At 34.4% G+C, this 14,694-nt stretch overlaps 1 protein-coding gene across 1 annotated transcript in view; it reads left to right on the top strand.

Annotated features, from left to right (window-relative positions):
* Positions 1–14,694, top strand: part of LOC129264753 (ral GTPase-activating protein subunit alpha-1-like) — a 98,548-nt gene that overhangs the window by 58,178 nt on the left and 25,676 nt on the right. The window contains exons 34-40 of the mRNA XM_064102201.1: positions 134–315; positions 911–1,018; positions 1,682–1,753; positions 2,384–2,507; positions 4,116–4,265; positions 4,556–4,714; positions 13,806–13,933. Coding sequence (XP_063958271.1) covers positions 134–315; positions 911–1,018; positions 1,682–1,753; positions 2,384–2,507; positions 4,116–4,265; positions 4,556–4,714; positions 13,806–13,933 — 923 coding nt within the window. The remainder of the gene's footprint in view (positions 1–133; positions 316–910; positions 1,019–1,681; positions 1,754–2,383; positions 2,508–4,115; positions 4,266–4,555; positions 4,715–13,805; positions 13,934–14,694) is intronic.

The raw sequence follows: 14,694 nt of genomic DNA, 5'->3' as shown, positions 1-14,694 counted from the left end.
TTTTTTTGTAGTATTTATTACATGTAATTATGTATTTAGTATTTCAAAGTTTATGAAGACAAATGGATAAAGTTGTTTTGATAGAAGATTAGTTGTTTTAAGAATGATCAATCTTTTGGTATTTTTGTTTCAGCTGGAGCAATACATCGGTTTCACCAGCCCCGAGTGTTTGCTTCGACCGGGGATTCCCCTCAACTTTCCCTTCCCCGCGCCAGTAGACATGTGTAGTGATATGGAGACCTATGCCAGGGGTGCCTTGCTCAAACAGTGCGACAAGGAGGCTGAATATGTGGAGCGATATGGGGAGGTAGAAAGGTATGAAAAAAACTATTGATGCTTTGATTTTCAGGGAAAATATTGTATGAAAATATCTAGACTGTCTTTTTTTTGGGTTTGGTTGGTTAGTTTATTGGTTTGTTGGTTGATAAGTTTGTTTGGGTAGTAGATTGGTTGGTAAGTTTGTGTTTTTGTAGGTTGTGAGGTATGCAGTTGGTTATTTTATTACACTTTTGTATATTTTGTTGGTAGGTATTCAATGGGTTGGTTGATTTTATATTTGGTTTGTTTGTTAGTGTATTATTTGGTGTAATTTGTTAGTAAGTATATTGTTTGATTAGTCAGTTAACTTATTCTAATTGACTGCTGCCAAGCTTATGTAAGCGTGAGTTCTTGCAATTGAGAGGCAACGTAAGTTTTCAGTTAAGAAACTTGTCACTGCATTTGTGAAGGCATAATGTTGCCTACAACTTCATCCTAGGATGTCAATGTACATATTTTACTTGTTCATCTTTAAACTTTTTTATTTTGTCTAGGCTCATCGGAATGCAACAAGCTCTCATAATAATTATTTCTGTTTGATACATGTAGATGTGAATAGTTAACCTTGATTGCTTTGTTTTACTTTTTGCAGCATGGTTGCTGAAGAATGCTGGCAAACTGCACACAAAGATCCAGAGTCTCAGTTTTACCTATGTCGGCAGCTGGTCAGCCAACTAGGCCTAATGAACTGGGATAAGAGGTATTGTTATCTAGTTTGTATGTCCAAGTTATATGGTTTCTGATACAAGCATATGATTTATGATCAAAACATGTGTCATTGAGAAGTATGGTCAAATGATAAATCGAATAGAAAAGAATGATACCAAACCCAGTTGTGTGTTGAATATACAATTAAGACAATTTATCTTCTTGATATCATTTCTGTGAGAACAAAAATAAATCCTGGTTCATATTTGACCAATTGTATGATGCATGTTTATAGTATATGATTTTATCTTTAAGGTGTATGGTTAAATTGAGAAATATATATATATCAATTGAACATTCATTTTGAAATTATTTTTTTCAATTAATGTGTACATATATTGTAGTCTATCTATGAAAGGGGTGTCGTGTTATTTGAACACTTGAAAATAAGTGAACATGAATTTCATATGGTCCATGTCCAATGCTGTATATCTTATTTCCATTGATCACTAGGATTGTTTAGGATGATTGTATATGCATGTTTATTTATTTATTTATTTTTTTTACTACATATTGTTTGGCCGGCCTATTGAGGCAGATGAGCTTTTGCCTTGTATCAGAATGGATTTGCTTGCATAAATTTACAATTCCAGAATAATTGCAATTGTTTATCTTTTTTTTCTTCATTTGTCCTTTCTCAAATTCTTTATTTAAGGGATGAAGTTGACATTGTGAAGAAGAATGAACAGTTTGCCAGAGAACTCAAGAACCTTGACTCCAGGCAATGGTATGCACGCATTACTTCTTCTTTAATATCTGTCACTATTGAACAATCTAAGGATATCTTAAAAGAATTAATCATAATGGAAGAAGGTTTTATTATTTGAACTTTAAAATTCACTTTTTTAATCTTGAATTCAACATCATCATAATTTGACTTGTCATTATTATAGCATCCTTTGTGGAGTGAGTAATACGCATACCTTTAGTGAAGTGATAATTTCAAAAGATGATTGATGCTTATTGATATTTGGTTTCATACCAGTTGGTTTAATGAACAAACCATTTAAAATCATGCCTTAAATAAGTCCCAAGATATATACTGTTACTTCACATAGACCCTGAAAATATGTATCTTAAGGTTCTGAGTAATCAACAGAGATAGTGAAATAGAAATAATAGCATTTTAAACTCTCTTGTTTGAGAAAAACCTGTCAAAGAAAAAAATGAAATGTCAAGTATTGCGATATGTGGGCTGTGTCAGAGGGGTTTGGCATAAAGAGATATATTGAATATTTATCATCGATTGCACATGCTTTGCCATCAAATCCCAATCTCGCTTAATTGTACTATTGCTTGTAACTTTTATGTAACAAGGTTTACCAATAGTTATTATTCACTTGATACATTTTTTCAGCCGGGAGACTCACAAGATAGCAGTGCTGTATGTGGCAGAAGGCCAGGAGGATAAACAATCTGTTTTGTCTAACAGTGGAGGAAGCAATGCCTATGAGAACTTCATATCTGGACTGGGATGGGAGGTAAGAAATCTATAACTTGAATATCAAAAAAAAAAAATTGATGGTTACTTGTACAGCGCTATTCGTTGCCTTTGCTTGTTATTTATAGACTTTCTTTGTAAACATCACTACCTTCTACATTTCAGACAACCCAGACAAATAATTCAATAAATTGCCATTGAAGGTTCTCTTTAACGAGTCAAAATAGAAAATTTAGAGTTCAGAATTTACAAAATGATTTTTTTTAAGGTTTCTCTCTGAGAATTCATGAAATGAAATCATACAATTCAATCAAATCAAAGATGCACATATTTTGTAAGACATTTTTTTTTCTGACTGGTGAAAGTTTCATTAAGTCTTGGACAGTAATCAAGCTTTATGCTTAATGTAATATCACACTCCAAACCCTTTATTCTCTGAATTTCTTCATGAAATATTCTTTACTGGACCAAGAAGGCACAATGGTTGTTATTCGCAATTGCACCAAGCTTTATGTATATTTCAAAGTTTAGGTTATAGGTACTGCTTTTTCATAGTGTATAGAAAACTTAAATTCGTTAGCCAGCCTATTATGGGTTTTGAGTATTTTTTGCTTCCTTTCCATGAAGTTGTAACAAAAACAAATTTTAATGCAAAATATGCACAATCTATAATGCATGCGATCAGTAGCTCAGAATGATGGATGCATTTCCCATGAGCTATCATGCAAGTGTTTATGGATGCTCAATATCCTGTACTTACTACTTAAATGCATTTACAAAACTTTATGATTATGCAGTGCCTATTATCATACAACACTCTGCTCTTACTGCCTGTGCAATTACAGGACATTATGATCTTTACATGTTGGGGAAACTGAATTAGTAATAATTTCTAAGTGCATGACATAAAATAAACTATCATTAAAGTTCGTATAAAATCGGAAAATCCTTGCCATTGCTATTTATATTGAGAAACTGATATAACCATGGCATACCATTAGCTAGGTGAATTTCGAAAGTGCCTAGATATAGACAAGTCCAGCCCTTTTTTTTTGTGTATATTTTAATGGCTAGTAGACTTGTAATATCTCTAGTTTTATGTGCTGCCAATCAAATATTTATTAATTAGATTTTCCTTGCCCTTCTATAGCACAAAATAACTCATTAGTTTCCTGTGTCATGTTTGACTAAAAACCTTTTGGCTGTCTTTGGAGGCACATCAAGGTAACATCGTGTAGTTGACCTTCACCCACATGTATGTATGCGTCCTTTGGCAAGGCCTCAATCCACAATTTGCCACTCTCCACCCAGGTGTTAAATGGGTACCCGGTAGGATGCGAAAGCCTATGGAGTATGCCTAGCAATTGAGTCTTAGAACTCTCTTTGTTGGAATGCTCCCCAGGGAGTGGAGAAGGTGCATACATTGTATGCGGGCATGCAAGGATCCGATGACCGGGGTAATAATATATCTGTAAAGCGCGTAGAGACGTCGTTCCGATGTGTTAAGCGCTATATAAATGCGGAATATTATTATTATTATGCTATTATCCAATCGGGTTCTAGGATTTCATTAGTTTATAAATGAATATCTTTAGAAAACCAAGACTGTATTTCATGATACACCCCTTGATTTTTTTTTTAAACGAAGGTTGACTTGAGCACCCACCCAGGTTTCATGGGAGGCCTGCAGAAGAATGGGAGCACAGGTGAGACTGCACCTTACTATGCTACCTCTACAACCGAGGTCATCTTTCATGTCTCTACAAGGATGCCATCAGGAACAGACCTCAACAAGAAGGTGGGTGTACTTGGTCTAGGGGGGCTGTTTCACAAAGAATTACATGGGATGAGGAGTCATGCTTACTGGCCAACAGGTTCATGTAAAATCTTTTGCACATTGGTGATTATGCAGTCTCTGTTGTCCTGAGCATTAATCAGTAATGTCAACATGAAATTACATAAAATCAAATGCTACATATTAAAATTTGTCAGAAAATGGTAACTTCCTTGGCTGTTAAGTCATGAAAATAATTCCACCACAAAATATGTAATATAGTTTATTGTTTTCTGTGTACTTTTATTGTATAGATGCGTCACCTTGGTAATGATGAAGTCCACATTGTTTGGTCGGAGCATTCCAGGGATTATAGAAGAGGTATCATAGCAACAGAGTTTGGAGATGTGATCATTGTGATCTACCCTCTGAAGAACCAGCTATTCAGGATACAAATCCAGCGAAAAGGAGATGTGAGTATCTAGATTCATGTTTTCTAATCTTAACTGTACTTATAGAGAGGACGACTTTGTTTTATCTAAAGATGGAAAAATTTTGACTCAGTGATTTGATTATTATGATGCAGATAATGTTGATGGAGGTGATGATGATGATGGTGGTGATGATGGTGATGATGATGATGAAAATGGAGATAAAGATGGGTGATGATTGGGATTGTTATTAAGATGATATTGATGATGATGACAATGACGACGGCAATGATGATGATGATGATGACGAAGACGATGGATTTGGTGGTTGTGGTGGGGAGATGTTGGCAATGATGAGGATGTTGGCAGTGGAATAATGATGTTTATCATGATGTTGATGATGTTGTTGATGTTAATGGTGATTATGGGGATGGTAATATTGATTGTTATTATTATGATAATAGTGATGTGTTTGATTAAAAATAAGTTAATAATTTAATGGAGGAAGATGTTGAGTATAAGTGAATTCATTTATGTAATTGTTGTTCAGAATGTTATGGCATTGGCTGTAATGATTTTATATTTCTTCAGTACTTTCAATGTAACATTCTATTAAAATTGAGCACTCTGTTGAAAATTGACAAAGCTTGTACAAATAGTGTAATACCTTAATAGAAAAACAGCAGAATTTATGTGCTACCTCTTTGTAATGATTACTATTGGAGTAGGCAATAATAAATTCATTTGATAAAGCAAAGGAGATGGAGTTCGTCAAAAGTGACTTTTTAATGAAACTATAAGGAAGCAGATTATTAAAGCCTATGGGTCTTGTATGATTTTTCAGGTCAAGTGATGCCAGCCTAAATGATATTCCTGTGACATTGCATAAAGCTTGAGTCTGCTCAATCAAGGATTTAACTTGCAGGAATACAGAAAAATTCAAACAAGCATATCACTGATAATTTCATTAAGACTGGATGTTAAATAAGAAAATTATATCAATTGAAAATTTCACATATTTTCCATAGGCAATTATTGCATTTTTTTGGTATATCACCTTTGTTCAAATAGAAAATAAAAAAAAGAACAATGAAAGAGAGTCCAGGGGGGTGTTTCATCAATATTTTTGTCCGACAACTGTCAGCGCTGACTAAAATTGTCAGCGCTGACAATTTAGTCAGCGCTGACAAAAATTCGTTTCATCAAACTCTCGGAGCTTCTCTGACTATTGTCAGAGAATTTTTATTTTACAAATCGTCTTGAACGAGGTTCGCTGACTAATTAGGCCGCGCCCACTCTCAAAGTCGTGAAAAAGATGTAAAATTGGTTGATGTTTTCGCCGCGACGATTCGAAATGAAACGACGAAATGAGAAGAAGCGAAGGTCCTCGTAGAGGTGAATGAGGATTTTACCGTAAGTAAAACCCTTCAAAATATCGTTCATATTGTATGTAAGGTGATTGAATTATTCGTTGTGCGTGATTATCAAATGAATTACAAGAAAAGAGGATCTTCTGGCAGGACCCCTGTCGATACGATCGGTGAACTTGACAGTACAAAATCCAGTCCAGTCCCATACCCGTGTTTCTGTGTCTGTAGAACTATCTCAGGTCCAAACTAACGACACGGCTCACGGCTGTCACGTTTTTATGATCCGCACATGGCTGCAATTTTATAAATTTTGCAAAGAGAATTCTTTATATTGTTCTACCTTTATGTCATTCTATGTTGCAAATCATATTTTTTCATTTCCTTTGGTTTTGTAATAATTTTGTTGCTCGGTGTGGTCGGAGATATCCTTGATCACCAGGCAAACCAGCGTGTGCAATTGTAAATGTACACATATCCAATGGGGCCATCCTAATTCTGTGTTACATATATTGGAATTGAACAGGAGCTAAATCACATGGTAATAGTGTGAGTGGTAAATTTGTAAAGTGGATGTTCTCAACTATTAATGTAGGCTTAGCCCACTCACACGTATTGCGAGGTTAGTATTAGTATACTAACCTCGCACCACGAACCGCGTTTGGCAGTGGATTTCTAACTAGTGGGTCGCGCGTGCTGGGATCTCACTTTTTGGGTCCACAGACCACAATACACGACTTCTATGGCTTGAATTTTCTGTGCGCGGCGGCATGTAATGAACCCTTGGGTGGGCTTAGCCTTAGCAAGTCACAAGTCGAATAAAGTGAAGGCTCTCGACAGCTGGCGAGGATTCGGGGGGGGGGGGGTGATGCGATTGTGGCAGAGGTGCGTTCACACCCAATAAAAATTAAAATCTAGATATAAAAAAATTATTAGATCTAAGTTTTAAATAGTGCACCCGGCCCGTGGCCGTACTAGATAGCTTATAGGCCTAGATCTATCTTAAATTATCTTTGACTTTGCGCACCCAAGTGAAATGAGCCATTGCATAGCTCCCTTTAAAAAAAAAAATTGATCGTCCAATTTGGGGGAGACGAAATAATGCTCTTCATTTGTGTGCGATTATGAAGTTTGTTTTGCTTTTATTTTTCTAAGTCAATTTTTTAGACAAATTACTATTTAGCATGAATCTGCAATAGCATCGGTGTTATTGGGGTATATAAATTAAATTATTGTTGATAATGTCTCTTAATGTATTTTTTGAAAAATACTGTCGTACCACATAAAGTTAGAGTCTAGTCATACCTAACCTTAAATAGCATGTAAAGGTTAAAGGTCTCTTCATTAGAAAAAAATATAGGAGAATATGGAATGGATCTCATCAATCCCAAGTATTTTTCTGCCTTGAATCTCATATTAAAGTTCCATTGAACAAAGGTCACAGTCCAGAAATAGTTGACAGTTTGATGGGGATGCAATTTGCTGCAGTTATGAATTAGGAGCCTATTCATATTTTTTATTAATTTGATCGTGGCTTTTAACCGGCAAGGTATCCAAGCGCAATTGAGTTAGAAAAAAACTTTTCTTTTTATTTTTGAATAAAAAAAAAAATTATTGAAAAAGCTGTTTTACTATTTTGTATGGTTAATGTGTTAATTACCGTCTTGTTTATAATCAAGTGAAAATTATATGAATTAACAAGGATAAATTGTTGACCGATTGTTGGTAAATTCTATAAATTTTAGGATAATAAAAGAAGAAAAATGATTGGTATATTCGATCATTCCCCTTTATGAAATGTCAACAATATTCATTGAAAGTGCAGTATTTTTTAATGATCACTGTAAATCTACATATTTTCTTTGCTACATGTATAACAATGTGATATTATTAATATTTTAATTTCAGACTATGGACATTTGAACAGTATGCAGAAGAAGACGGATCTGGAACTAGAAAGCAAGGCTCTGACTGGTCTACTACAGCAAGGAATGTGCCAGCGGCCAATCTGATGAACATGTGACAGAAGATTTGGCAATGGGTGAAGAAATACTGAGATTGAAATTCAACCACAGGTAACATGTAGACTAGTAAAATGCGATAATGATTAAAAAATAATGAAGGATATTGTTTTGGTTGCAGAATGTAAAATCATAAAAACCCACATCAATGACAATGAAATCGGACTGTGACCAGATTTTCTATTTAAAGTCAGTTTGAAATGCAAACATTACATAAGCATGAAAGACATAATAGATTCAATATATTTTGCATGTTAGCTGCAGGGTCAGCAGAACGGTTTTGAAAGTGAGGGGGCTGAGCCGAAAGTGGGGGGGGGGGGGCTGACCAATGCAAAAAATCATAAGCAGATGGTCAATTTTACATTTTTGTACATGGTTTTGGAAAACAGTGCGGGGGCTGAAAAATATGAAATGACCATCTGGTTACGATTTTTTGCATGGTCAGCCCGCTCACTGTAAAAACCGTTCCGCTGACCCTGCAGCTAACATGCACCCCCCCCCCCCCCCCGGTTTCCGGAGCCCCTGCTCTCACCCCTCAATCCATTTAGCACTACTTGCTCATGTGTACGTACATACAAGCTACATTGTGAGGAATAATTTCACTTTTTAAGTTTCTCAGCCAGAGCATATGTCATTTACTATTGTTTGTATTTTTTATTAACATAATAAAAACTTGAACCCTTTATTTACCCCCTTCTATATGAAACCTGGTAATCAAAAGATGTTTTATTTCCTGTTTTTAGACATGTACATATACATGTGAGAAGAAATACCAGATTATGGCAAATATTTTAATTAGTTATTTCAATACTATTTTTCCTTCAGGTGGAGGCTTCAACCAAACTTTTCAGACAGACATGAGATACAAAGTTACACAAGTATAAATGGTTGAAGGTTTAGGAGAGCCAGACAAGAAGGCAGGAAATGTGATGTCACTTGTAAGTTAAAACACACTTAATTATGACTGCCTCACTTTGGCGAAGAAAGTAAAGTCACATTAAAAAAAATATTAAATTACTGGTACTGCTCTCTTCTTTATTTGTTCTACTCAAATATTTGAAAACAATGACATCTATAAGTGCTTAGATGCTTAATTGATTAATGGTGATATTTATTGGACAGTTGTAAAACAACCAATATCAATCAATGCTAGATTGTGTGACTTGCTTTCTATTGCCAAAGTAGTAAATGAATGTTCCATTGTTCTGCATTCCTATTAGACCCCCCCCCCCCCGCCCCATCACCATCTGCTTTGTATGGGAGTAACACTGGAAGATTACCCCCCCCCCCATCCCCCCCCAAAAAAAAAAATTATATCTCTTGTAGGCCTGTATAAATGTAATGCCTACAAAAGCAGTCATGAAACCTCATTAATTCAAATGATCTTGGTAGGGGGGGGGGTGCCTCAGGATCTTGCCTGTTGATTGTGCACTCGCTTCAGAAATCATGCTGCTGTTCCTGATGTTTTTTTTATTTATTTAATATGATAACGTGACTCTTGCATGAAATCAGCATTTGGCTCAAGAAATAAAGACCAAATGTGATAATTTTGGATTTTGACTCCCTTTCTTTGGTAAACCAATGAGAAAAACCCAAGTCATTAAAATCAATTGTGTATAAAAAAAGAGGAAATTTTAATCATTTTCTTATGCATTTCTTTGTTATTAACTTTTTTGTTTTCATTGTTTAATAAGGCTTTGGTGACAATATTTTAACCATTTAGAACTTAAAGTTCTTATTTCAAACATTATAAATAAAAAAATGTAAGTTTTAACAATGATAATTAAATTAAGAATAAATGACTGATATCAATAATGATGGAAATTGATATCTTTATTAATAAAATATCACATGCTCTATAAATTAAATCCATTTTAGTTACTTCAATGAACATGGACAGCAGCAGGAGCAACAACAGCATCAGCAGCTGAAACTACAACTGCAGTAAGAGATGCAACAACCACACCGACAACATCAACAGCAGCAGGAGCTCCAACAACCATGCAGGGAACATCGGGCGCAACATAAATAACTTCATCAAGAGATGCAACAACCACAGTGGTAAACATCAACAGCAGTAGCAACAACGACAGTAGAAACAAAGCCAACAGCAAGGATTCTAACAAGCAATCATACAAGCAACAACACAAGCGACAACATCAATAGATGCATCAGGAGATGCAACAGCCACACTCGTAAACAGCCCCAGTAGCAGCGATGACAACAGCAACCACACAGGCAACACCTTGAGCAACATCAGTAGCAAAAATAACTAATTGCACCAGGAGATGCAACAACCACACCCACAACACCAAGAGCAGCAAAAACAAACAGCAATTCCAGCAATCACGATGACAACAGCAGCAGCAACACCAACAACACTAATGAACATTGAAAAAACTTGTACAAAAGTCAATGAGGTCGCATTTTTCAGACATTATCAGACATTATTGATTAAAAAATGCACAATGATTTATTTGGGTTAAAGAAAATTATGTTTGAAAAAATGTGTACATTTGAAGATGTTTCCTATGTATTGATTGATATAATATAGTTTTAAAGATGAAAATATTATTCTTGAAATGTCTACTTTTTATTTGTCATTGACTAAAAATAAATACATTTTCTTTGAATTTTCTCAATGAAATGAAAAATAAGCAATTTATTGAAATGTTATATTCAAAATCAACTGAAATTTATCGATTTTAGCTGCAAAGGCCCTCAAAAGGCTGATTAGTCGGTGAAAATTGGATTAGTCGGTGAAAATAAGTTTTGTCGGTAGGTGAAGGCCACCGACAAAATTAGTCGGTGGTTTCCAATAATTTGTCGGAGAAAATCACCGACAAATTTTCATGAAATGGAATTTAGTCGGTGATGGCAAAATTGTCGGTGAAAATGAAATTAGTCGGTGAAAATCACATTTAGTCGGAGAAAACCACCGACTAATTGTTTGATGAAACGCCCCCCAGGTTACTTGTTTTTTAGGACATGGGTGATAATGCAAAATTGATTTCACACACTCATACATGGAATTAATGATGAGTTTTATCATATGAAATAGTAGGTTTTTCATTCTCTATAGAATTCTTTATGAAAAAGCTCTTTATTGAATCGTAATAAGTTACAATGATGCTGAATCCACATGTTCAAGGTGGAATCAAAGTACGTTGTACATTATAGAAAAAATAAACACTGAATTATTTCAGATTTAATAAATATAAAGAAATGGTTGTTGTGTGATGTCACCAGTTCCTCTTTTATGTTCATACGAATGAATGTTGTGCGAAATTGAGTAGAACTCCAAAATGCTATAACAAAATTCATGCAACATCAGATTTTGATGAATTTTTTGAAAATCTATTTGTTAAAATAAACTGATAATGTTAATTGTCAAACTATCTTTGAATTAAAAGATAGGTGTGCAAGGTACATGGTATCTGTCATTTCACTTATAATTCTTCATGAATTTTTCAGTCTATTTCTGAACTACAATAAATTTTACCATCATATTTGACATCTGCTTTAGCGAGTTGACCCCTGGCCAACGATGTGCAAAATTAAATTGAGCCAATATGTATTATAGGATGAATATGTCTTTGTTTATTAAATACATTTCAAAACTGGAATTTATGACTTTTTCATGTCATGTTCATATCAAGCAACAGAAAATCATGCCGATTTGACTACATCATATTAAACAGTTTTCTTAAATTTGACACTTGTATTTTGGAAACTGCTGTTTTAGTAACAGCTTATTATTTTCTTTTACAATAAATGATCTTCAAGTATTGCAAGGCAATCCTCTTTATTTTTCAATCACTGCTTATGAAATGTGGCACGCCCACACTTCATTTGGGATGGTGGTATTAATCTACAGTGATATTCTTTTTTTCAATTCCAATTTTCTCTGTGTGATGAAAGAAATCATCTTGCATGCAGTTCAATTTGTTTATTCATTTGGTAATTTGTTCAATTATTTTTTATTCTTTGCTTCAGTCATCATTCATTTGTTAAATAAATAATTAATCCATTCATACGTAATTTATTGATGTTTTGTTGTTAATTCATCATTCATATTTTATTGTTTGATTCATTATGTTTTTCTCTCAGTTTCATTTGAAATTTATCCATTTGTATTTTGTTTATTCTTTTTATTCATTATTAATTTGTTCTTTCATTATTTGATTGATTTATTGATTTATTCATATGACCAAAGTAAAAACAAAGTATCATTGAACATGAAATTTAGGTTTTTATCATCAGTGAGTTGATAAAACCTCTCAAAATTTTGAAGAAAAACTCTGTGTTTTGGAATGATGACATTTGTGAAAACCTCATATTTTGTAAGCAGTCTTCTAATTTCTGTATCTAGCAAACTTTAGGCAAAAGAAGGTTGCCACCGGTGTTATAACTCTGATATGGAGCTTTTCTGAAGCTTTGCTAATATTTATAACATTGATAAAGGTCTTAATGGCCCAGGCTTCCGATGCTGATGTATATTAAATGAGACTATATGATTTTCAACATAGTACACATCATCGGTCATTGACTCTTTGGAAGGTCTTACTGCATGTTCAGCACTAATAATAGGAACCTATTAAAGCTTGAAAACACGCAACACAATGACACAACTTATACTGTGAGTCTGTGAGAATATGTCTTTAAACACGCACCAGAGTTCCTTTGCTCGGGAAAATCCTTGTTAAATTATTCATTTGTTGCAGGAACGCCAGAGAAAAGCGGCAATTAAGAGATTTCAAGTCATCCATCGAAGGGGTTGTTCACCCTTTGCAGGAATAGAATGCATGTAGGCAAAGATTGCTCATAAAAATGGATGCACATCCATCATCTTGCCTTGTCTGAATTGCAAGAGAATTCTCTTGCTTCTCTTGTTCTCCGAGATTGGGGCGAACAAAAGAAATATTTTGGCATCAACTGTATTCTTGGTTCCAAAGTGATTATTCTTCCCACGCAAGAAAGCCATTTCTACCACTTTATTAGTGATATATCATCATTAAGATATATCATAATGTTTATGATTGTCAAAGTCTTCCATGCTTAGCAGCATTTGCATCTTGTACTTGTCATGTTGAAAATGAAGTATGGTCTTATGCTTTTATTGTACAGTTTACATGTAACAGACTCATCTACAATAGCAGTGTAGATATTTAGATATGCTTGGCCCTGCAGCACATAGAATTATCAGTTGCAAATATGAAAAATATTTCTGATATGTAAACAGCCACTATGTTTTTTAATTATAAAACAATGATGTTGATTGCAGACATTTTGTGATGCATTTCAAGCCTTCTGGACCATTTTGCACATAAATGCATATTCATAAAAATGGAATTGATCATTCATAACAATATGATATGACAGTACATGAAATGTATCTATTTAAACATAATCAACTTAACTATGCTGTAAATGAAAGCCAGTGGCCCTTTTTAAAGTCAAGTTTAATACAAGTCATGGTCAAAGTATGCACTAAATGTGTGGAAAGCCAAAATTATCAAAACTGTGCTTACACTTTCTGTTTCATTTTTCTCATTTTGTGCTGCATTCGTCTACCCTTAGTGAAACCCCAACTTTAGACCATAGTTTGTTCAGAATAAGGGACAATGTGTTTGGTTTAAAAACAAATATTACAGTAAACTCAAGTGCTTAATCTTGTTTATTCTTGTTTATTCCAAAGCATTCCTTACACTTGTTTATTTATTTTTGTTATGTCCTTGTCATCAGGTGCCATTCTTTGGTCCTCTGTTTGATGGGGCAGTGGTGGACTATCGTGTTTTACCTGGCCTTGTGAGGGCGACAGCCATCAATGCAAACCGCATTAAGAGGTCTCAGCTGGAGTTCTACCAACAGTTGTATCCTTTTGTCTTATCTGTATTAATCTAAAGTGAATGAGTGGAATTAGGAAGCCCATTTTCAGACAAGACGGGAATCTTGTCGATCCCTTTTCAGATATAAAGAAGAATTAGGAAGAGCTCTGAAGTCCATTAAGACATAGTTAATTGGGGAATGTAAAGGGTCTACATAAGTGAAGCCTCTTTCAGGTATGAACAATTGATGGCCATCTTTTTTATATTTTTTTTAGCGGCATACATGAAGAATGAGAGAAAGTTGTGTGTTCCTTTCAGATATGGAGAAAGAGGGAACATTATTAAATCTCTTTGACAATCATATGAAAAATGAGGGGAAAGTTGTTGTGTGTGAGATATTGTATTTTGAAGTGCATTAAACCAAACTTGATTTTTAAAGTTTCCTCTTTATTACAGAAAGGGCCTGAAGCATTTGAAACATTCATTTGAAAAATGACTACTTCTATGCTTGCAATAGTTTACAGAAGTTTCTTGTCTTAAAACCTTGATATTGCCTGTCAGGTTCAGATTAGTGTGTTTGTACATCTCAGATTATCTAGAGGGGAAAGCAGGAAGAATTGTCTTCTTCTAAATGAACTTGGAGATTAAGTTTGTATTAAAGCACTGAAACAATATTTACATCATGATTTCACACAAGACCTTCACATGCATTATGATTTTAAGTATTGTAGAGTTCTGGTTGTATAATTTCATAATTGATTTTCAAGGTACAACATGAACCTGAATTGGATCTCGGTGTCATCTGT

The sequence above is a fragment of the Lytechinus pictus genome, chromosome 7, assembly GCF_037042905.1.
Source record: "Lytechinus pictus isolate F3 Inbred chromosome 7, Lp3.0, whole genome shotgun sequence".
In the NCBI taxonomy this organism is placed as follows: Eukaryota; Metazoa; Echinodermata; class Echinoidea; order Temnopleuroida; family Toxopneustidae; genus Lytechinus; species Lytechinus pictus.
The sequence above is the reverse complement of the archived record's forward strand: the minus strand, read 5'-3'. Positions and strand labels throughout refer to the sequence as shown.